Genomic DNA, 22500 nt, shown 5'->3' on the forward strand with positions numbered 1-22500 from the left:
TTTCATTTAGATGGGTTAATTGTCTTTTACTAAGAGAATTTCCTATTAATATATCAGTTCGATTATTAGATACATATATTAGTGATATATCTGATATATTTACAGATTTTCATCCATATATATGTGCAGTTTTTTTAGTACATTGGTCAAAGAATCTACAAAAAATGGACTTTCAACAAATGCTATTATTTATGCAAAGATTTCCTACACAAAATTGGAAAATACAAGATATAGAATCTATTTTGTCAGAAGCTTTTGTTTTAAAAAATGCCTTCCAGTCCTCACCCAAGCACTTCTCATAAGATAAATCAAGGAGTAAAAATAAAAATAAAAATAAATATATATGTAAATAAATATATATATATATATATATATGTTTATTTATTTATTTATTTATTTATTATTTTTTTTTTTTTTTAAATTTGGATATATAAAAAAGTATTAATATGATACCTTTTTTGTGATCTCTAAAACCATAATGAGAATTTTGTTTATATATTAAAATTTTATTAGTTTTATTTTAAAAATTTTTATATTATTATATATTTTATACATATTTTATTATATATATATATATATATATTTTAATTTAATATTATTTTCATATGAATGATATTTTAGTATTATAGCTAGGGGGGTTGGATGTGGGGAAAAAAATAAAATAAAAAACATAAATATATAATATATATATATATAATATATTTATATATATAGTATTATTATTACTTTTGAAATTTTTATAAATATATGTTTAATTTTTATAAATATATGTTTAATTTATATAAATATATGTTTAATTTTTATAAATATATGTTTAAATTTTATTTTTACAAAAAGTTTTACCCATTTTGCACGTATGATTTAATATTTATGCAAAAAAAAATAAAAAATATAAATACATATATATATAATAATATGTAATATATATTTTTATGTATACACTCTAATAAATATATATATATATTTAATATACACATACATATTTATTTCATTTTATTTTTTTGTCTATATTTTACATTTTCTTTAAGGTGTAGTAATTTTTAATTTGTTTTATATTTTTTTTTTTTTTTTTCTTTGCAACGTTCTACATTTTTATATATTGCATCTTTTTTATATAAAATTATATTTAAAAAAAAAAAAAAAAAAGTGTATTAGAAGAGTACAACAATTTTCTTCTTTTTTTATATATGTTTACATTTTTGTTTTTTTTATTGACATTTTTTTAAAATTTTCTTCTTTATTGATTATTTTTTATTTTTATTTTTTTTTTTTTTTTTTGTCATTCCTTTATTCGCATGTACAGTTATAACAATAATAATTTTTGAACACATTTTTTTTAACTTAAATTACAGAAAAAAGAAAAAATATAAATTTAAATATATATTTATATATACATATTTTTATATGTATACATCAAAATAATGTTAACAAATAAATTGTATGTAATAATTTTTTAAAATATCATAAAAGAAGTGTCTAAACAAGAATTCTTTATTTTATTATATACAAAATAATAAGTCTATAAATAAATATATATATATATATATATATATAATATGATTTATTGAATATATTATAATATTTATATTATACTACCAATTTACTTTGTATAGTAAGGGTTATAACCTTTGTAATATATCTATATCTATATATATATATATATATATATATTTATATATGTACATATAATTTTTTTGGTGATATATTTTCAAAATGAGTTTTAAAGAAAAATTAAATAAAAGAAAGAAAAGTAACGAAGTAATATTCGAGTAAGTAAAAAAATGAATATATGATATTAATATTTAAGAAATATATATTTTATTAAATTGTTTTACATCATAATATTCTTTTTAATATCGATGAATGTTCTTGTCTTAAAATCGTAAATCACCATCTTGCACGATATTATCCTTATGATTTGGACATATATATATATTATATATATATTTTTTTTTTTTTTTTTTTTTTTTTTTTTTAGGGGCTATGGGAAAATACATCAAGAATTCAAAATAGAAGATAAACCAAGAGGAAGTAAACAAGGTATGAATAAAAATTAAAAAAAAAAAAAAAAATTGATTTTTTTTTTTTTTTATGTTCTAAATTTTGACATATATTTTTTTTCTTTTTACCTATTTAAGAAAATTTATCCGAAAAACTTCCCTTCTTCTTGAATAAGAAAAAGAAAACAACGGTAAAAAAATAAATATATATAAATATATATATATATATATATATATATATATATATATATATATATTCATTTATTTATCTCTATATTTGTGTGTTTTCCCTATAATTACACAAATAAATTTATTTTCTTTTCTTTTTTTTTCTTTTTTTTTTTAGGATTATGATTTTATGGTAAACGTATCGGAGGAGGATAAAGATGTTAAGAACGTCTCTAGAACGATAAAACTTTATTTGAATATAAACAATGATATAAGACTAAGGTTATCATTATTATATATAAGTGAACAATATGAATTGTTCAGGAGTTATTTAATAGCTCTAAAGGATATGATGAAAAGTATTATAGTTATAAAAGTTACAAGAAAGGGAAATATAAAAAAAAAAAGATTATCTTTTAATTCATATAATATGAGTATTATAGGAAATTGGTCTAAAAAAATATTATTATATGATGAAATTACACAAATAAATATAGGTAGTTGTTGTACGCCTGAATTAAAAATATATGAAAATAAATTCCAAGATTATAATAATCGAGAGAATTATGTTGTCATAAGAACACTTTATAGAGATTATAGTTTCTTATTTCTAACAGATTATGATATATTTATGAAACTCAAAAATTCATCCGTCCTTGAAAAAATGAAATTTATATTAAACAATAAAAATAATCCAGCCTTATTAAATGATAAGGATATGAATAATAATGCAGATAATCAAAGGAAAGATAAACTTAAAATACGTTCTAGAACAAACAATTTTATAGATTTCAAAAGAAGAACAGTATATGAACAATATCTAAATCATAAAGATGATAATAATACAAATGAAGATATTGATACATATGATACATCTCGGGGATTTAAATTTTTCTTTTTTAAAGTATTAAGAAGTATAAAAACAATAACTATAGATATGGAAAGTGAACATGTAAAAGCAATAATGAAGCCAAATAATATTATTTATTTTAATAAATATAATACTCTCAATCATAAAATAAACTCATTCTTTCTTTATTGTCAAATACAGTTGGATATATGTGGACCCGAAATTTGGTTTACATCGAAATTTGATGATATACTCTTTACTCACAAGAGTTAAAATGTGTATATAAATTCATATAATTTGTTTTGATGTTTCTATTATATTCTTATGGATTTATTTTTTTGTTTATATATATATATATATATGTATATTTTATATTTTATATTTTTTTTTTTTTTTTTTTTTTTATTTTTTTTTGCAATAAGAACATAAAAAAAAAAAAAAAAAAAAAAAAAAAAAATTGCATCAATCATATAAATGTACATTTAAAATGAGGTATATTTTTATATCTCTATTATTTAGTTCTTAAATAATTAAAAAGGGGAAAAAATGTATGAGTGGGCGGCATTACTAATGGAATATAATTTTAATATATACGTCTTTATAAACAAACAAATATATATGTATATATGAATTATTATCATACTACTTTTTTTTTATCTTTATTCTTTTTCTTTTATTTCACGAGGAACCCTCCAATAAATTATACCTGCATATTTAAAATTAACGTGAAAAAGAAATATATTGTTTATATAATGACACATAAGAAATATAATTTTTTCATTCTTTTATCATATAAAATATAAATTTATAGAATCTATTATATATATATATATATATATATATATATATATATTTATTATTTAATACTTTCATCTTTTGAAGCCGAAACGATATACATATTGTCAAATGTAAATAGACATTTGTGAATTACATTATTATGAGCAACACCTAAAAAAAAAAAAAAAAAAAAAAAAAAAAAAGAAAAAAAATCATATATATATATATATATATATATATATATTTATACATTTATGTAATATTATTTTTCTTATTCTATTTACCTATATATAAACAAGTGCAACTCTTGAATTCGTAGAGTCTTATTTTATAATCATCTGAACCTTCAAATGAGGAAAGAATAAAGATCAAAAAGATGTACTTATATATTATATACATAAATTTTTTATTTTATTTATTTATTTTTACCTGTTATGAAATAGTTCCCTTTTTTATCAATATCCAATGAAAGTACATTATGGAAAGGAGAATAATAAAAATTTTTACTTATGTCATATTTTATTAAATCATAATACATAAATATATTATTATTTCCACAACATAAGAGAATATCATATTGATAGTTTAAAGATATTTGTTTATATCTTGTATTATTTATATCTATGATTTTTTTAAATAATGTGTTTTCTTGAATATTGTATATGGTTATTAGTCCATCCTCACTACAACTACATAACTGAAAAAATAAAATGGGACACACAGTAAATGTAATACAACACACACATATATATATATATATATATATATATGTTCACATTTTCATTATTTATTTATTTTTATTTATTTTTATTTATTTATTTTTTTTTTTTTTTTTTTGTTTACATATTTATCCGTGTAAAGAATTATTTGATTAATTATAGAAGAATGATAATTTATAGTATTAACATTAAGATATTTACCTTTATCAAATTTCCAAAATTTTATATCTCCATTATTTCCAGCAGTAATCAAATCATACATATTATAAAATATTAACACATTACAAAAATCATAATGTGAATTTAAAATAACAGTAATAATTTTCATATATTTAGATGTTAACAAATAAATATTATTATGAATAGATAAAGCTATATAATTCCCATCCTTTGTAATTTTAATACTATGACATATTAAATTTTTATTAATTTTTTCATAATTTTGCAAATTATTATTTTTTTTTTTTTGTTCTAATGAATTATTAATTTTTGATTCATGCATTAAATTTAATTTACATAATTTTTTTCGTTTCTCTGTAGGTATATTTAAAAATTTCTTATCATAATAAATAAATTTACCTTTGTCTATATTTTTCAAATATATAACCTTTTTATCATAAAATTGCCATGCCATAATACTATTATAACTACATGTATACATTATATAATTATAATTAAAAGGGAAACATAAATCATTGATATAATTGTTATGAATTAATAATAATACATAATGGTTATTATTAATAAGATCCATGACATATATTATATTTTCATAAATACTAATAAACAAGGTAGATTTATTTCTCATTTCTATAGAATTTATAGATCCATACAATTTAGTTTTTCTCAGAATCTTTTTTTCTTCAATATCTATAAGGCTTACATAACCATCACCACTACCTATATTATATATGTATATATATATATATATATAAAGACAAACAAATATATGTAAATATATATATATATATATATATAATTGTATTATTAAAGAAGGTTATATTATAACAGCAATATATATATGCCTATATAAATTTTTATTTTTTTCTTTTACCTGTCATTATTGTGTTGTCATCCAATATTTTTATTACGTTTAATCCATTACCAAATAAATAATTTTCAGGTATAATTTTTTCCAATACTTTGGATTTTATATTGACAACCAAAACATCACCTATATAATAATTTAGACAAATTAGTTGTTTTATTATTTTATTAAATAAATATATTTGTTTATATGTTTTATTATTGCAATATAATATTCATTATATTATATTATATTATATTATTATTTTTTTTTTTTTTTTTTTTTTTTTTTTTTTACCTGTGGTAGTGCCTAAATATGCGTATTCATCATTTTCTTTCAACTCTAAGCATACAAATTGTCTTTTATAAATGGATGTATTGACCTCTTCTTCACTTATCAATTTTTTAGAAAAGTCATAATAACATATTTTAATACTATTTAACTTGGCTTTATAAAAAATTAAATAAATAAATAAATAAATAAATAATAAAAATTATGAGGAATAAAAAATATGTAAATAATTATTTACCATATTGTAAATAAAAAATATAAAACAATATCACGTAAATTTATATACATCCCATTTTTTTTTTTTTTACCTATTAAAAAATTATTTGTTTTATGGAAAAAGGATATATTAGTGTAAGGATAATCAGATAGACATTTATAAATAAATTTTTGATTTTCAATTTGAGTTAATATTAAATATTTATCATCATGTCCTCCAGATGATAATAAATATTTCCCATCATTACTTATTGAAATATCAACAGTTCTAAATTTATGTAAAGATAAAATTATAGGTTTCTTTTTATTCTCAAAATCGTAGATATAAATATTGGATATCAGTTTACTTTCTTTACAACAACATATATATTTTTTGTTTTTATCAACATATAATTTATTTATTTCTGATTCATCACTTTTGAATATTACTCGATTATTATCTAAAATATTTTCTTTTATTATATTTGTACCAATTGCATAAATCATAAAAAAATTATATTTTAATTCTTCTTTTTTTAATTCATAATAATTATGATTTATATCAATATTCTTTAAATTATAAACACTTTTCAATTTTTTCTTTTTTTCATTCTCTAAACATTCTTCTTCTTCAATATATTTTAATTGTTCTTTATAAACGTTTTTATCTATTTCTTTTTCTTTTCGAATTAATATTAGATTATTTGATATGTTACCTTTAAATCCTATATAAGAATCTACATACAGTTCTTTTTCCATTACTAAGTAGGATTAGTTATATAAAAATATTTATAACACACATAAGTGGAAAAAAAAAAAAAAAAAATACAATATGATAAAAGATAATATGAATTATATAACCAGGATTGCAAAAAGGATATATAAATATATATATATATATTATTATCCTTCTGTATTAATTTTATTTTATTAAGATATCAGATAAAGAAAAGAATAATATAATTTTTATATGTAATATAAAATTATAAGTTTTGTAACAAGTTTGAAATGTAAATTATATTGTCTTTTATATAAGGTGAAAAATTAAAATAATGTGTAGTCTTTTGCTTATTTCATTTAAATAAATAAATATATATTAAATAATAATGTTGTCTTATATTAATATATATAAACTATGTTCATATATAATAAAAATATAAAAAGGATATTAATAATATATATATATATTTTATAAAACAATATTTGGCACTATATATATATATATATATATATATATATATATATATATATATTTTATCATATGCGAATTTATTTATGTATGAATAAAAAAAATGAAACTTTTTCTGTCTATTATAAATAATCTTTTCATTCATTTTATATAATAATATTTAGAATCATAATTTCAATACATAGTAACACACTCGTATTAATAATTTAACATTCAGTATCAATTCTATATTGCTTATTGATCCTATTGTGTAATGTTTTTATCTAATTCGAACCATATTTGATAATTTTCGTTTTTTTTTTTTTTTTTTTAATCCTTATTTCTATGTGTGTGCAATAAGCGCGTAAATGAATAGTTTCGGAAAATGGCTAGATAAAGAGAAAACATAAAATAAAAAAAAAAAAAAAAAAAAAAAAAAATATTATGACTAGTTCAGGTAAAAATAAAATATATCTATTAAAAAATAAATAAGAAAAATGTAATAAATAATTCTATCTAATGATTGAACATATATATATTTATATGTAGGTGTATTTTTTTTTTTTTTTTTCTTTTCTTATGTGTAATAATTAGAAATATAACTTATTCTTATTACATAAGGGATAATATTATTATAACTTATAAAAACGTCTTATAGAAACATTAACGGGTATTTCTTTTTTTTTTAAATTATATATGAACCATTAGAGGAGAAATAAATTAATATATATATATATATATATATATACGTTCCATAATTAATAAATTAAGTATTAGTTTATTATGATAGACGAAATTACAAAAAGTTTATTTCCCTATGATGCGAAATTCTTTAAAGGTCTTTTCGATAAATATATGAAAGAAGAAGATTATAGCAAAGATTTGAAATGCTTACAAAATACTCGAAAGTTAATAGAAGAAATAATTAGTAAAGAAAATGGATTAAATTTTTATATAGATGAAAATTATGATGAAAATTTTTTAAAGAAATGCAAGTTACCATATTTTAAAAAATTGTTAAAATATATGAAATATATAGAAGATCTTAAAGAAAATGAAGTTAAGAACAAAAATGTTGATAATGAAAATATGATAGATGATGATGATAAAGAAGCAGATATACAAAAGGAAAAGAAAACACAAAAAAAAAATATATGTGATTATTTTATATTTAATAAAAAAATCAATGTGATAAATAATTATAGGATGCATTATTATTGTTCAAATATTATTCAGTCGATACCTTCTCTTACATATTTATCTGTTATAAAAATATATTTACAAAATTATCCATTAAAAATATTCTTAACCTGTATATATTTTTACACGTTCGTGACATACGTATGTGATAGAGACAACGTTATAGGTAAAAAAAAAAAAATAATATATATTATTATATATTTGTAAATGTTTTGGTATTGATTCTATTCTAAAATGAATAAAATTATACATTTAAAAATATATATATATATATATCCATAATGTATGTATTATTCATTTTATTTTATTTTATTTTTTTTGCACAGATTTTTTGGAGGCCCTATTTTTTTCCTTAATGGTAACCATTGGATGCATATGCCTTACTATTGTGCATTATATAAAAGAAAACAGAATTAACTCTATAACATCCAAATTTAATCATATTAGAAAAAATTATATATGCCGTAATTTTATTAAACATAATGTAAAAAAGAAAAAAATGTTAATGGACAAATTTGAAAGTAAAAAAACTATGGAGATAAAAAAATATTCCAAATACTTTTTTTTGAAGAGCTTCCTAAATAGAGTTAATTCAGAACTATATGATTATGAACATTTCAAAGATACATCAGACATAGATTATATACCCTTTGAAGTAAATGAAAATAATTTTAATTTTGACTCTGATAATTTAAACAATGATGAATTAGAAAAAGAAAACAAATATAAAATAAATGAAAAGACTGGTATGGAAAATAATGAAGATTTGGAAATAAAAAATATAAAAATGAAAAATAAAAATGATATAGTTGAAGAATATAAAGAAAACAAAGTAAATGTAGAAAAAATATTTTTGGATAAGGAAAAGAATAATAATAAAATGAACGAAAATATAAATGATCAATTAAATATTAACGATAAAGGAAATACATATAAATCAAGAAATAGTATAAATAATAATAAAGTAAATATTAATAATCCTATTAAAATGAATGATAGTGAAAATGTAGTAGCAAATAATATAGATAAAGATACATTAAATAAAGAATCAAATATTATAATATTTATTGATGAAAAGAAAAAAAACGATTTATTAAATTATATATATTTTGAAAATAACATTTATTATATTAATGGAAAAAATCTTCTTGTTGGAGATATTGTATATTTATTTAAAGGTGACATAATACCAGCTGATGGTATATTATTAAAAGGTAATAATATGATAGTAGATGAATCTAATTTGACTAATAGTCTTGAGAAGAAGAAGAAAAAAAAAATAAGTTTAGATGAATATACATATGAGATGGAAAAAATGAAAAAGAAAAAGATAAGTGTTGATGAATTAAAAAAAAAAACAAAAATGAATTATTTTGAAATGTTAAATTTAAAAGTAAAGATGAAAATAAAAAAGTTCAGTGAAGACATTAATATAAAAAAAAATTCTAATATAGGAAAGAATAATGATACATATATAATGAATGATATAGAAAATAATGAAAATGTGAAAAAATGTGGTGATCTAAAATTTGATTCAAAAAAGATATTTGATAAGACGACTCAAGATGAAAAAATAAATAACATAACATTACATAATAATAATAATAATAAAAATAATTGTTGTGGGTATGATAATAATGAATTATATGAAAAATATGATGATGTGTGTCCTCTTTTATTATCAGAATCTTCTATTATTGAAGGTAGTGGTATTATGATTACAACATGTGTTGGTAAATATAAACAAATGTTTTATTATAATTGTATAAAAAAAATAGAGAGTAGTACTAGAATAGAGAATTTAATAAATAGATACTCAAAAAATATGGTAATATTAATTATATTTTGTTGTTCTATATGTATCCTTTTTATCTTTATTCATTTTTTAATTAATTTAATTGAAAATGATATGCAGACATTTGCATATAATTTATTAATGTTTTTATTAAATACAATAATATTAGAAATTTTGAAATATCTGTTGTTATCAATTGATCAAATGCCTTTATTATTACAAAATTGTTTAGCATTATATTCTAGTAAAATATTGAAAGAGAATTTTATAATAAATACAAAAAATACATTTGAAAATATTCTTTTTTCTAATACAATATTTATTGATATTAATAGATATATGAAATATAAATGTGTATATTTTTTTTTTAATACACAGTATACATATTCATTTGTTAACAAACATTTTTTATATAACACTATGAGAAATCAAACCCCTTCTTTCAAAATATTTAATAGAGATAATGATAAACAAATAAGGAATACTTTATGTTTTCATTTATTAATTGAGTGTATACTTACAACTAGTAATATGTATCAATATAATGAATATTTTTTAGATATAGATATGTGTTTAATAAAATTTATGAAGAATTTTCAAATAAATGTCGAAAATTATTTTGTTAAGCGTCACAATATAATACACTTTAAGTGTGTTAAAGAGAAGGCTGTTTTTACCTTTATTCTTTTAAATGAAGAAAAGAAAAAAAATTTATATATAAAAAAAAATAAAATACAAGCTGAAAAACAAAAAGGTAATGATATTGAAAGGAAAGAAAGTGAGGATAAAATTATGAGAATATTTATTAAGGGTCATGTCGATTATGTATTACCTAAATGTAAAGAATATCTAGATGGAGACACACAAAGGGGGTAAAAATTAAAATATATGAATAAATACATACATATATACATATATACATTCATACATACATATATATATATATATATTTGTATGCTAAATTTTTCTGTTTGTAGAGATATTGAAAAGATAAAGGAAAAAGTTGAAAATATAAAAGATAGTGAATTACATATAATCATTTGTTTTGCTTACAAAGATGTGAGAATAAATGAAAATAATATAGAAGACAACTTATATATAAACAAAAAAAATAATGAATATAACATTGAGAATAAAGAAATAAATGATAATAATTATACTTGTATTAGCATATTAGTATTAGAGAAATATTTAAGTAAATATTTATATTTTGATTATTCAATATTAGAAGCTAATAATTTGAATGCTAAATTTTTTACAAAGAATAATTTAGAAAGTATAAATAAATTATTTCATAATTTTGGAAAACATATGGAAAGAATAAAAGCATATGATGCCAGAAAAATAAATGAAATGAATAAGTCTGATTTAATTTTTGATGATAATGAGATGATAAATGATTTTAATAAGAAAGAAGCAAAAGAAAAGAATAATGATGTAAGGAAGAAAAAAGAAGTACAAAAAGAAGATGAAAATTCTGATGATGATATTATATATTTAAAAAATGAATTGAATGAAACTAATTTAAAAGAATATAATAATATAGAAATTTACGAATTAAAGAATGATAAAAATGAAATATCAAAAAAAAAAAATAAATTAAAAAGTGAAATATGGAATTTAAGGAAATATGATGAAAGTAGTACTACCAATTTGTATAATGATAGATATACACAAGAAAATGAATGTAATGAAATAAGAAGAAAGCAATATAATTTTTTATTAAGTCATAATATATTTTATAATTGTCATAAAAATGAATTAGAATGTTTATTAAGTACATGTAATATGTATGGTAAGAACACTGTCATAATTAATGATGACAAGTATATATCACCAGAAAATAACAACAACAACAACAATAATAATAATAATATTAATAATATTAATAGTAGTTATAGTTGTAGTTATAGTTGTAGTAATATATATAAATATTGTAATATATTAATATGTAATAATAAATGTACCAATGATATTAAAGAAAAATGTGATATAATTATGTTTAATAAAAGTTTATATGATTATATAAAATTAAAATATATATCCAATTGTATTTTGATGAATATAAAATTATATATCGAATATAATATAATATTTTATATATCACTTGTATTATTTTCAATAATATCTACTTTAGTAAATGGATTAGAATTTCTAAGTACAGTTCAAATATTATATATATATATAATAAAAAATATATTTTTTCATTATATTTCTTGTTATAGAAAATGTAATTATAGTGTAGGTGGTCATGATCCAAATAATAAATATTCTTATAATTTTTTTGAAGAAAAAGATATCAATAATATTATATCTTCTATATTATCTAAAATCATAATTTTATTAGTTGTATTTTTATTTGGTCATTTATTTATACCAGAAAATAAATGGATCTTTATAACTGATGAAATAAGAGAGACATTTGAATTTTCAGAATTTTCTTTTTTCACAGATAGACAACAATCTAATTTTTTTCATACAATTAGATCTAGTTTAAGATTTAAAAAAAATTTAGAAAATCTTAAAATTCAAAATAATATTGATATTAAAAATGACTATAGAACATTGAATGAATGGGAATTTCATATAAGTCCTAGTAGACATGGTACCATTATATTTAATGTCTTTTTTTTGTTATTTTTCTTTTCATATATTTATTTATATATAAAAACATTTTCTAAAGAATTCCAAAATTATTCTGAACAATTTAAAGTTAAGAAGTATAATTATTTATATTTTATAAAAAAAAAAAATGATCAATCTTATGTAGCGAAAGAACTTTTGAAAAGACTCATCGATGATATAAACAAAAATATTTTAACTACAGATGATAAAATTAATAGTAATAATAATAAGGATGATAATAATGATACTAGCATATACAAAGAAACAAATTACAAAACTAAACAAGAATCTAAAATATTAAGAAAAATTTCTACTTCTTTATATAATATAAAAAATGAAATAAATAAAAAACGTGAAATGATAAATAATTCTATATTTATGGAAAGTATTTTAGAGAATTATAAAATATTTTTTCTATTTTTATTTATTATGATAATTCATATTTTTGCTATTCAATATGGATCTTTTTTTTTTCATTTTCATGTAAATGGATTGACTCTTATTCAATGGCTCTTTTCCTTATTCTGTTGTCTTTTAGATTTCTTTATTTATACCCTTATATCTTACTTTGGATTTTTTCAAGTATCTTCTGATTTTTTTAAGATGTTTCAATATTTGTATGAACCTAGAGAAAAAAATATGTAAGTTGAAATTGACGTTAAAAGTGTATGGTTAATTTATAAATATGGAACATAAATAATTTTTAAAGGACATAAATATATAGATGTATATTTTTTTTTTATTCTTCATATATCAGATTCGATTCCTTGAATGAATATAGAAAAAGTTCTACTTCACACAGATACAAATATGACCTCAAGGAGTAATAAAAAAAAAAAAAATATATATATATATATATATATATATGTACATATGTATATAAATATTTATATTATTTTTTTAGGACGAGAAAAAGCTGGGTATAATACTTGACCCTTTTTTTGGATTATATGCAAAATATTTTAAAATATGCATATATATGTATATCTTATATAACATATATATAGATCCAAATTTTAATTGAAGTTATTTTATTTGGTTTTTATTCACATAATGTTTACAAAAAAAAAGAAAAATTAGTCTAATAAAATAATAATATATTCATATTATTACTATATATATATATATATATATATATATTCATTTATATGTAACAAAAAAAAGGACAGAGTACATAAAAAAAAAGAAATAAAATTATCATTCCTTCAAAGAACTTAGAGGTTTATTCCTTTTCACTGAATTTATAAATTTGATTATTTCTATATTATAAAGATTAACATGATTATTATAATTATTGTATGTTTTTCTTCCTAAACAATTTAAAGATACATGCTTTTTATTTTTTTGTGCTGTTTCTTTTTTCAAATAAGCTTTTGCTGCTTCTTCATATTCATTTACAATCCACATATGATCATCATTAGAATATTTTATTTTCTTCTTTGCATTTTCATGATGTTCTGTATTCTTTTTCATAAAACTTAGAGACGTTACAAATTTTGAGAACTTTACATTTTCCTTTTTTTTATTTGATGAATCTGAGTTATAATTATCTTCCATGTTATTCATAAATGTTATAAATCTATTTTATATATACATTTAATATTTTTTAAAAAAAAAAAATAAAAAAAAACAAAAAAAAAAAAAAAAAAAATTTAAGAATAAAATACCTATATTTTATTTTTCTTTTATAATTTATATTATCTAAAAAATATAGATAAATATAAATATATACATATAAATATATTAATATATATATTATATATTTCGCATGATATAATCCTCATTCATATATATTTAATATATAACGCGAATTATATATATATATATATATATATATATATATATATATATTATATCATTTTCTATATTAAGAAAAAAAAAAAAATTTACATTAAAATTTTTCACTTTTTAATTTGATTTTTATGTTTTAATATATATATAAAAATATATAATATATAAGGAGATAACGCGTGTATATTAAAAAATAAAAATATATTATTATATAATATATAATAATTATCTGAAGGTATTTATATATACATATAATATTTTTTATATCTTATGAGGTAAAAGTTTATTTTTGTTTTATAGGCTTTGTAAATTATTTCATTGTAATTCAGGAAGAAAATTTTCAATTAAATATAAAAAGTTCTCCTTGTGTTTCACTTTATTTTTTTTTTATTTTATATTATATTCTTTTGAAATGCTTTATTCATATTGGTTAAAAGAAGAAATCGAGGGTCTGTAATTTCATTTTTTTTTTTTTTTTTTTTTAAATCCTGATTTTCTTTTACAAGCAAAATATCTGTATCCTTATTTATATTATGTGAATCATTATCAGTAAGGCATGTATTATTTTTTAGCTTTGTTAGTAGCTTCTTACTAATATAGAAAGAAATAATTATAGATACCAAAATTGAAATAATTTAGTTTTTTAAAAAATAAAAAGAATAAATTTAAATATGTAAGAATATATTAAAATATTTAATTTTTTTTTTTTTTGTCTTTCAAACCTTTTCTTTGTTCTATTTGTTTTTTGAAGGATATTTGATAAGGAACTTTTGGAAAACTTGAAAGAATATTCGAGTCTCTGATTACTGTAGTCCTAAAAAAAAAAAAAAAATAATTAAATAGTCATAAAAATATATATATACATATATTTATATGAATGATTATTATTTGGTGTATTATAATTACGAAAGGATTAAATTCTTCAATTAAAATTAAAAAATTAAAGATTTCATTTAATTTCTTATCAGTTATATAGTTCTTTTCATTATCTGTTCTTTGATTCGCATAGGATTCCTCAATACTGAGTGAATAATTTTCGAGTGTTGACAACCCCTTCATTCAATGTGTAAAAAATGATATATTATATATATATATATATATATATATATATATATATATATATATATATTTATATATATGAATTAAAAAAAAAAAAAAATAAATACATATATTTTTTTTTACGTGCAAACATAAAATAATGGATTGATCTTCCTTTATCATAGGACTAGCTACCCACAAAAATCGGACATCCTTATCACTATTATAAAAATATATATATATTATAAAAAATAGAAAACATTACAAGACCTACATATATATATATATATATATATATAATATTTCAATATTCTATTACTGCATATTTAAATCTGTTGGATTTATGTTTGATCTTAAAATGAGTACTTGTTTCTTAAAAAATAATATATATATATATATATATATATATATATATATATATATATATTGTGCATATATTTTTTCTATATGTTATTTTTCTTAATTTATTTTTACATTTTCAAATAATTGACTGGATAAAGATTCCAGTGAAATTAAATTTGTCTCATAATGTATTGTAGTATATATAAATATAGGTATTCCATATATCTATGGTCAGGAAAATGTAAATTTATATTATATAAAAGTGTGTAATATATTAATAGCAATAAATATTTATTATAATAAAAATAAATTAATATATATATATATATATATATATTTTTACAAGATGTTGTGATATTCCTTCTTTCAGTGCCTTGGCTCTTATATCAAATTCAACTGGATAAGTATTTAATCCGACAAAAGCTGAATAACTTATTTCATTTATCAAAGGACACCCCTCACACTTAAACAAGAGCTAAAAAAAGAAGAAATAAAATAAAATAAAATAAAATAACAATATATATATATTTACAATTAGTAATATAAATTAATATATATATATATATATATTTATATTTGTATACTTTTATGTACCTCATTTTTTAAATTTAATGTAAAGAAAACAGAAAAGTTGATAGATAAAATTTCCTTAGATATTTGTAAAATGTCAATTTTATTAAGCTCAATATTTTTAAAAAAAAAATTATGGTACTTTTTCAAGTTTGTTTGTATATGTTCCAATGAATTGGTAGTATCTATTGTTTTATTTTTCACTGTTAAGGAAGATATACATAATAATATAAATTTGTGATTAAAAAAAAAAATTATAAGTGTTTCTTATATATATATATATAATATATATATAATATATATATTCTTGCTATACCGTTGAAAAAATAAAATTTACACATGAAAGTATAAAATACATCTCCTATAATTTGTAACTCTGATATTTCTTTTTCCCATAGATAAATATTACATGACAATATTATTATTTTATCGCATTCTTTTATTTTTGAGGTATCTATAAAATGAAAAAATGATGAATTATATAGATATAATATATGATCAATATGTATCTTTATATTTATATATTAACATACACATAAATATATATAAATTACTGTCTGCATTTTTTAAGAAAGCAAGAAGGGGATCGACATAAAATTTATTCTCCTTTATTAAATTCTCATTATCCATTTGAAAATAATCAGAAAATTTATCTATGGCATTTTTTACATTTACATAATTAAATAAATCGGAAAATGTAATAAGGTCTATATAGTCAATTAAATCTATATGAATATAAAATGATAAAATAAAATATGCATAAATGAATAAATATATATATATATATATTATGCTGTTGCTCCTAATTTTTCGTACTTATGCAGACAAGCCAGAAATGGATGTCCCTCGCTTCAGTACCATTCAGAATATCTTGCAACGAATAAGACCAATATTTATATAAATATTTTTTCTCTTTCGTATTTAAAAGATGAAATCTTGTATCACATATATATAATATTTTCATTTTGAAAAATTTATATAAGTTTTTATATTATAATATAAAAAAAAAAAATAAATAAATAAATAAAATGATAAAATAAACTAAAAGGCACAAAAGGCACATATTGTTGTCTTCCAAATATTATACATACAAAGAAGAAATATAGAAAAAAAAAAAAAAATAAAATAAAATTTCCAATATTGTATATACGAAAGAGGGAAAAAAAAAAATAATAAATTCTTTTAATTACATTAAAGAATAATAAATATTAAATTATACATATGAATAATAAGTCATATAACATTTGAATCATTAAAAATTATTGAATGAACAGATTAATATGTTTTTTTAATTTTTTTTTTATGAGGAAAGAGTTTTATAAAATTCATCCAAGTTGGATTTATTAACTTTGTCTCTAAAATTGTTGTATACACTTTTGCCTACAAAAAAATGAAAATATTCAGTTAATATAATATAAATCTACATATAAATCATATTATATATATATATATATATATATATATATATATTTTATATTACTTATTTCAGTAATTTTTTCCTCTTCTAAAAATTTGTCAAAATCATTTATCGAAACTCTTGTTATAAATTCCACTTCATTTAATTGAGGAACAGTCTGGAAATCAGGGGGAATGAAAGTTACCTGAACAAGCAAGGTAATAACAGGAAAAAAAAAAAAAAAATAAAAAATATATATATATATATATATATAATAATAAAGAAAAAAATATAATATGAAAAAAGGAATATTACTATATTTTTTTATATAATTATATTATCATATAAAAATATTAAAATACATTTATATTTTAATATATATCTTAATAATATTTATATATTATATTACATAACATTGGACAAAGGCCTTGGCATACCCTGTGTCACATTTTATTAAACCTAAATCAATTAACTGTTCAGGTTTTTTTAATATACCACTTTCTTCATGTAATTCTTTTACAGCGTTTTGTAAAAAATCTTCATTTGCTGAAAGTACTCCACCAAATCCAATTGAATAATATGATGGACAGTAATCTTTAATTTTTGATCTTTTATGTATATATATAAAATATTCTTGTCCTATTTTTGTAAATACCAATATGGATGTAGACCTATGCCATAAATTATCTTTTCTCATAATTTTTCTTGTTTTTAATTCTTGGAACTCATTTTTTTCATTTACTATAATTACTAACTCGTTCTTATTATCTTCAAAGTCGTAGTTGATACTGTCCTTCATATTTAAAATGTCTAATTTGTAAAGTTTCAGGGAAGATAAAAAAAAAAATAAATAATAAATAAATAAATAACACATAAAGATTTACTAAAGAATAATACCACACTTTAAAAGGTATGATCATATAAATATATTTACACACATATATATATATTAATATGTGTGTGTGTGTGTTTATCCATTTATATATATATATATAATATATATATATATATATATATATTTTTTTTTTTTTTTTCTTTTTTTTTTTTTTTGATGCCATAAAGTGTTCAATAATTATTACACTATATATATATATATATATATATATATTTTAGAAAAAAATAAAGGGAAAATATGAAAAAATAATAATTACAAAAATATTTTTGTGTAAACACTATAACCTCTACTTACTACTGATTATAGTTAGAATTAAATATATATTATAACGTTTATATTTATAAACTTTTATTATATAGGGGATAATTTTTTAATTTAATTTTTACAAGTGAAATATTAATACTTTAAAAGTCAGAAAATATAAGGATAATGCATTTATAAAAAAAAAAAAAAAAAAAATATAAACATATATAATATATATATGTATAAATTATTATAATATTATATTTAATTGAACACATATGCTAAATAAATATATAAAAATAAATCACTTTGAATATAAATAAATAAAAATGTATGTGTAATATATAATTGTTAATTTTATGTATAAATGGTCAAATATGGGTATAGAAGGAAAAGAAAAAAAAAAAAAAAAAAAAAAATACACATTATATATATATATAAATATATATATATATATATATATATATATATATATATATAACACAAAATTATGAACATATAAATGTATATAAACATGCAAGGAGAGAATTATACATATGTGTGGTCTTTATAGAAGAAAACCACAAAAAAAAAAAAAAAAAAATATACATATATATATAATATATATATATATTTTTTTTTTTTTTCCATGTGGAATTATCGAAACGAATGGTATATTATAATGATATAATATATGTTAAGATTAATCATTTAAGGTAATAAAAAAATAAATGATATGATAGTCCATTTTGATTATATATGTTTATAAAAATATAATATATTTTATTCTTTTAATTCTTGATTATTCTTTGTATCTTTTGTTCCTGCTAATTGTTTTGGATCAACTTTAGTTGTTATTATGGACATATTTTTCGATTTTCCATCTGGTATTTTAATTAAATGTAAATGTTGATTTGAGTCAATTTTATCAACAATAAAATATCCTCTTCTTTCAAATTGAAATTTATCAGATACTTTTAAAGATGAAATGGATGGTTCTGCATATGCTAATGTTTCATACTTACTATTAAAATTAATAAAATTGGTCCAATCTTCTTTATTATCATTTTCAAATTTATCAACAGTTATTAAATGATCATATTCATATAATGTACATGTAATTAATTGTTGAGGTAGATATGGTAACCAATGTATTTTTTTTTTGGTTGTTTTAAAATCACCATCAAAATTTGATTGTGCATTTATTTGTTTAATTTTACCATCATGTTTTTCAATATTTTTAATAATAATATTTCCTAATTTGATTAATGTAATTTCTTCATTTTCAACTAAGGATTGTGCATCTTCAAATTCTATTAAATATTTATTGTTATAATACATAGTACAAGTACCTAATGATTTATTTTTCATATGTAAATCTCTTTGTTTTTGAATAATAGTATCATTTAAATCTGTTAATATTAGAAGGATACTTGTATTTTTATCAACAGCTGCATATCTAGGTATTATTGGATCAATAATTTGTTTATTAATAGACCATAATTTATCCCACTGCATTAAATTACCAGCTTTAGATGGACCTTGCTCTAAAATAAATTGAAACAATGCTTCTTTTGTTAGTCCTCTTCTTAATATACCTTTAATTGTTGGAAATCTTGGATCTACCCAACTATCAACAACATTATTTTCAACAAACCATTTTAATTTTCTTTTTGACATGACTGTTTTTACAAATGCTAATCTACTAAATTCATATATATATACTTTTCTTAAACTTAAGGTAGATATAAACCAATTATATTGTTCAATTCTATCACTATATTCATTTGTTCGTAAGGCATGTGTTACACCTTCAAATGAATCTATTATTGGGCATGCAAAATCATATGTTGGATAGCATTTATATTTAAATTGATGTTTATGATGTGGTACATCTACAATACATCGATACATTACAGGGTCTCTCATACATTTATTTTTACTTTGCATATCAATTTTAGCTCTTATACAATTTTTTTGACCTATTTCTGTACCTTTTCTCATTTCATTAAATAATTCTAAATTCTTTTCTATTGAATTATTTCGGTTAACAGATTCGATACCTTCACCTCTTTGATTTCGCATTTCTTCTACACTAGTATCATCAGCATATGCTTTATTCATTTTTATCATTTCAATACAATAATTTTCTAATAATTCAAAATGATCAGATGAGTAACTAATTTTTTCATATTTCAATCCTAACATTTCTAGATCTTCTATTATAGACTTTTCATATTTTATATCTTCTAAAACAGGATTTGTATCATCAAAACGTAATAACATCTTTCCTTCATACATTTGTGCATAATAATTATTTAAAAAAGCAGCTTTCGCATGACCTATATGTAAATAACCTGATGGTTCAGGTGGAAATCTTGTAACAACATTTCCAATCACTGCATTTTCTAATTTACCTGAATAGGACGTAGCAACACTCTTTTTTTTAGATTTTGCATCATCAACAATATTGTTACATTTTTTAGTATTATTATTATTATTGTTGCTGTTGTTGTTGCTGTTGTTATTTTTTATACTATCCTTTTTAACATCTAAATTGGTTTTATTATCATAAACTAAACCCTTTAAGTTTTTTTTCCATTCAGCATCTTCAACATATATTAAAGAATCAATTAATTTATGCCATCTATTAATATTCTTATAAATTTTGGAATATTTGGCATAATAACTACTAGTGACATGAAAATATTTATACATTTCAAAATATATAAAAATATCAGACAATGTTAAAAATTCTGAGACAACAAAAGTATTTAAATGTAAATGTTTATTAAGATGTTCACAAATAAATTCTATATCTTTATTAATATTTTTACATCTAAAAAAATCAATCCATTCATCATACTGTGTTTGTATATAAATATTAAAAACTTTATTGTTCTTATTATCAACCTTTTCAGATATATTATGTAAATCTGTTTGTAAGAAATGATCTAATATTTTGGCAAATATTTTATCACTACTACAAATATATGGTAGCTTTTCAATATTATTACTTTTGTTTAAGCTTATTCCTTCTTCTTTCTTATTATCACAGTGATTAATATTGTTATTATTACTATTATTATTACTATTATTATTTGTATCTTTTGTTATGAATTCTATTTTCAATTCTTCAACCTTTGCATCCTTTATGAACTTTATGTTCTCATCAACATTTACAGTAGCACCACTTTTTAAAAGACTCTTGTTGTTCTTATTTTTATATACATTCAAAATGCTCTTACAAATAAATGGATACTTATTATTTCCATAAAAAATATTCACGTTTGTATTCTCTAACATCTTATATAATATTTAAAGGAAAAGTTTAAATGGAAATATATATAACTCTATAAAAAAACGTACAGGAAATATTCTAATCATGAAAAAATAAAAAAAATATATATATATATATATATATATATATA

At 18.4% G+C, this 22500-nt stretch overlaps 8 protein-coding genes across 8 annotated transcripts in view; 3 read left to right on the top strand and 5 right to left on the bottom strand.

Annotated features, from left to right (window-relative positions):
• The window catches only part of PADL01_1347600 (TBC domain protein, putative), a gene marked incomplete at both ends in the record, with an annotated part of 1223 nt that extends 921 nt beyond the window's left edge, over positions 1 to 302 (top strand). Inside the window, one exon of the mRNA XM_028684036.1 lies at positions 1 to 302. This exon is cut by the window's left edge and continues 630 nt beyond it. Within this exon, the coding sequence (XP_028540154.1) occupies positions 1 to 302 (302 nt within the window).
• A 1411-nt stretch (positions 303 to 1713) lies between these two features.
• Positions 1714 to 3291, top strand: PADL01_1347700 (conserved Plasmodium protein, unknown function; the record flags this gene model as incomplete). Its single annotated transcript, XM_028684038.1, has 4 exons — positions 1714 to 1769; positions 1979 to 2040; positions 2139 to 2191; positions 2347 to 3291. 4 exons carry the CDS (start codon positions 1714 to 1716, stop codon positions 3289 to 3291), a joined length of 1116 nt encoding a protein of 371 aa, XP_028540155.1.
• A 386-nt stretch (positions 3292 to 3677) lies between these two features.
• PADL01_1347800 (conserved Plasmodium protein, unknown function) lies at positions 3678 to 6786 on the bottom strand (the record flags this gene model as incomplete). The annotated part of the gene is made up of 8 exons (XM_028684039.1): positions 3678 to 3724; positions 3886 to 3966; positions 4080 to 4139; positions 4225 to 4492; positions 4639 to 5414; positions 5569 to 5688; positions 5839 to 5988; positions 6141 to 6786. 8 exons carry the CDS (start codon positions 6784 to 6786, stop codon positions 3678 to 3680), a joined length of 2148 nt encoding a protein of 715 aa, XP_028540156.1.
• Positions 6787 to 7978: 1192 nt separating this feature from the next.
• Positions 7979 to 13741, top strand: PADL01_1347900 (E1-E2 ATPase, putative; the record flags this gene model as incomplete). The annotated part of the gene is made up of 5 exons (XM_028684040.1): positions 7979 to 8561; positions 8722 to 11062; positions 11168 to 13456; positions 13573 to 13638; positions 13720 to 13741. 5 exons carry the CDS (start codon positions 7979 to 7981, stop codon positions 13739 to 13741), a joined length of 5301 nt encoding a protein of 1766 aa, XP_028540157.1.
• A 271-nt stretch (positions 13742 to 14012) lies between these two features.
• PADL01_1348000 (conserved Plasmodium protein, unknown function) lies at positions 14013 to 14372 on the bottom strand (the record flags this gene model as incomplete). Its single annotated transcript, XM_028684041.1, has 1 exon — positions 14013 to 14372. The coding sequence occupies one exon, from the start codon at positions 14370 to 14372 to the stop codon at positions 14013 to 14015; it is 360 nt and encodes a 119-aa protein (XP_028540158.1).
• A 626-nt stretch (positions 14373 to 14998) lies between these two features.
• On the bottom strand, positions 14999 to 17520 carry PADL01_1348100 (conserved Plasmodium protein, unknown function; the record flags this gene model as incomplete). Its single annotated transcript, XM_028684042.1, has 11 exons — positions 14999 to 15197; positions 15329 to 15420; positions 15513 to 15659; positions 15789 to 15864; positions 15964 to 16016; positions 16119 to 16211; positions 16330 to 16461; positions 16581 to 16759; positions 16873 to 17010; positions 17111 to 17281; positions 17373 to 17520. 11 exons carry the CDS (start codon positions 17518 to 17520, stop codon positions 14999 to 15001), a joined length of 1428 nt encoding a protein of 475 aa, XP_028540159.1.
• A 336-nt stretch (positions 17521 to 17856) lies between these two features.
• PADL01_1348200 (nucleoside diphosphate hydrolase, putative) lies at positions 17857 to 18751 on the bottom strand (the record flags this gene model as incomplete). The annotated part of the gene is made up of 3 exons (XM_028684043.1): positions 17857 to 17936; positions 18037 to 18157; positions 18362 to 18751. The coding sequence occupies 3 exons, from the start codon at positions 18749 to 18751 to the stop codon at positions 17857 to 17859; spliced, it is 591 nt and encodes a 196-aa protein (XP_028540160.1).
• Positions 18752 to 19852: 1101 nt separating this feature from the next.
• PADL01_1348300 (glutamate--tRNA ligase, putative) lies at positions 19853 to 22375 on the bottom strand (the record flags this gene model as incomplete). The annotated part of the gene is made up of 1 exon (XM_028684044.1): positions 19853 to 22375. The coding sequence occupies one exon, from the start codon at positions 22373 to 22375 to the stop codon at positions 19853 to 19855; it is 2523 nt and encodes an 840-aa protein (XP_028540161.1).
• Positions 22376 to 22500: the final 125 nt, after the last annotated feature.

This window comes from Plasmodium sp. gorilla clade G2 (assembly GCF_900097015.1).
Source record: "Plasmodium sp. gorilla clade G2 genome assembly, chromosome: 13".
Taxonomy (NCBI): Eukaryota; Apicomplexa; class Aconoidasida; order Haemosporida; family Plasmodiidae; genus Plasmodium; species Plasmodium adleri (nom. inval.).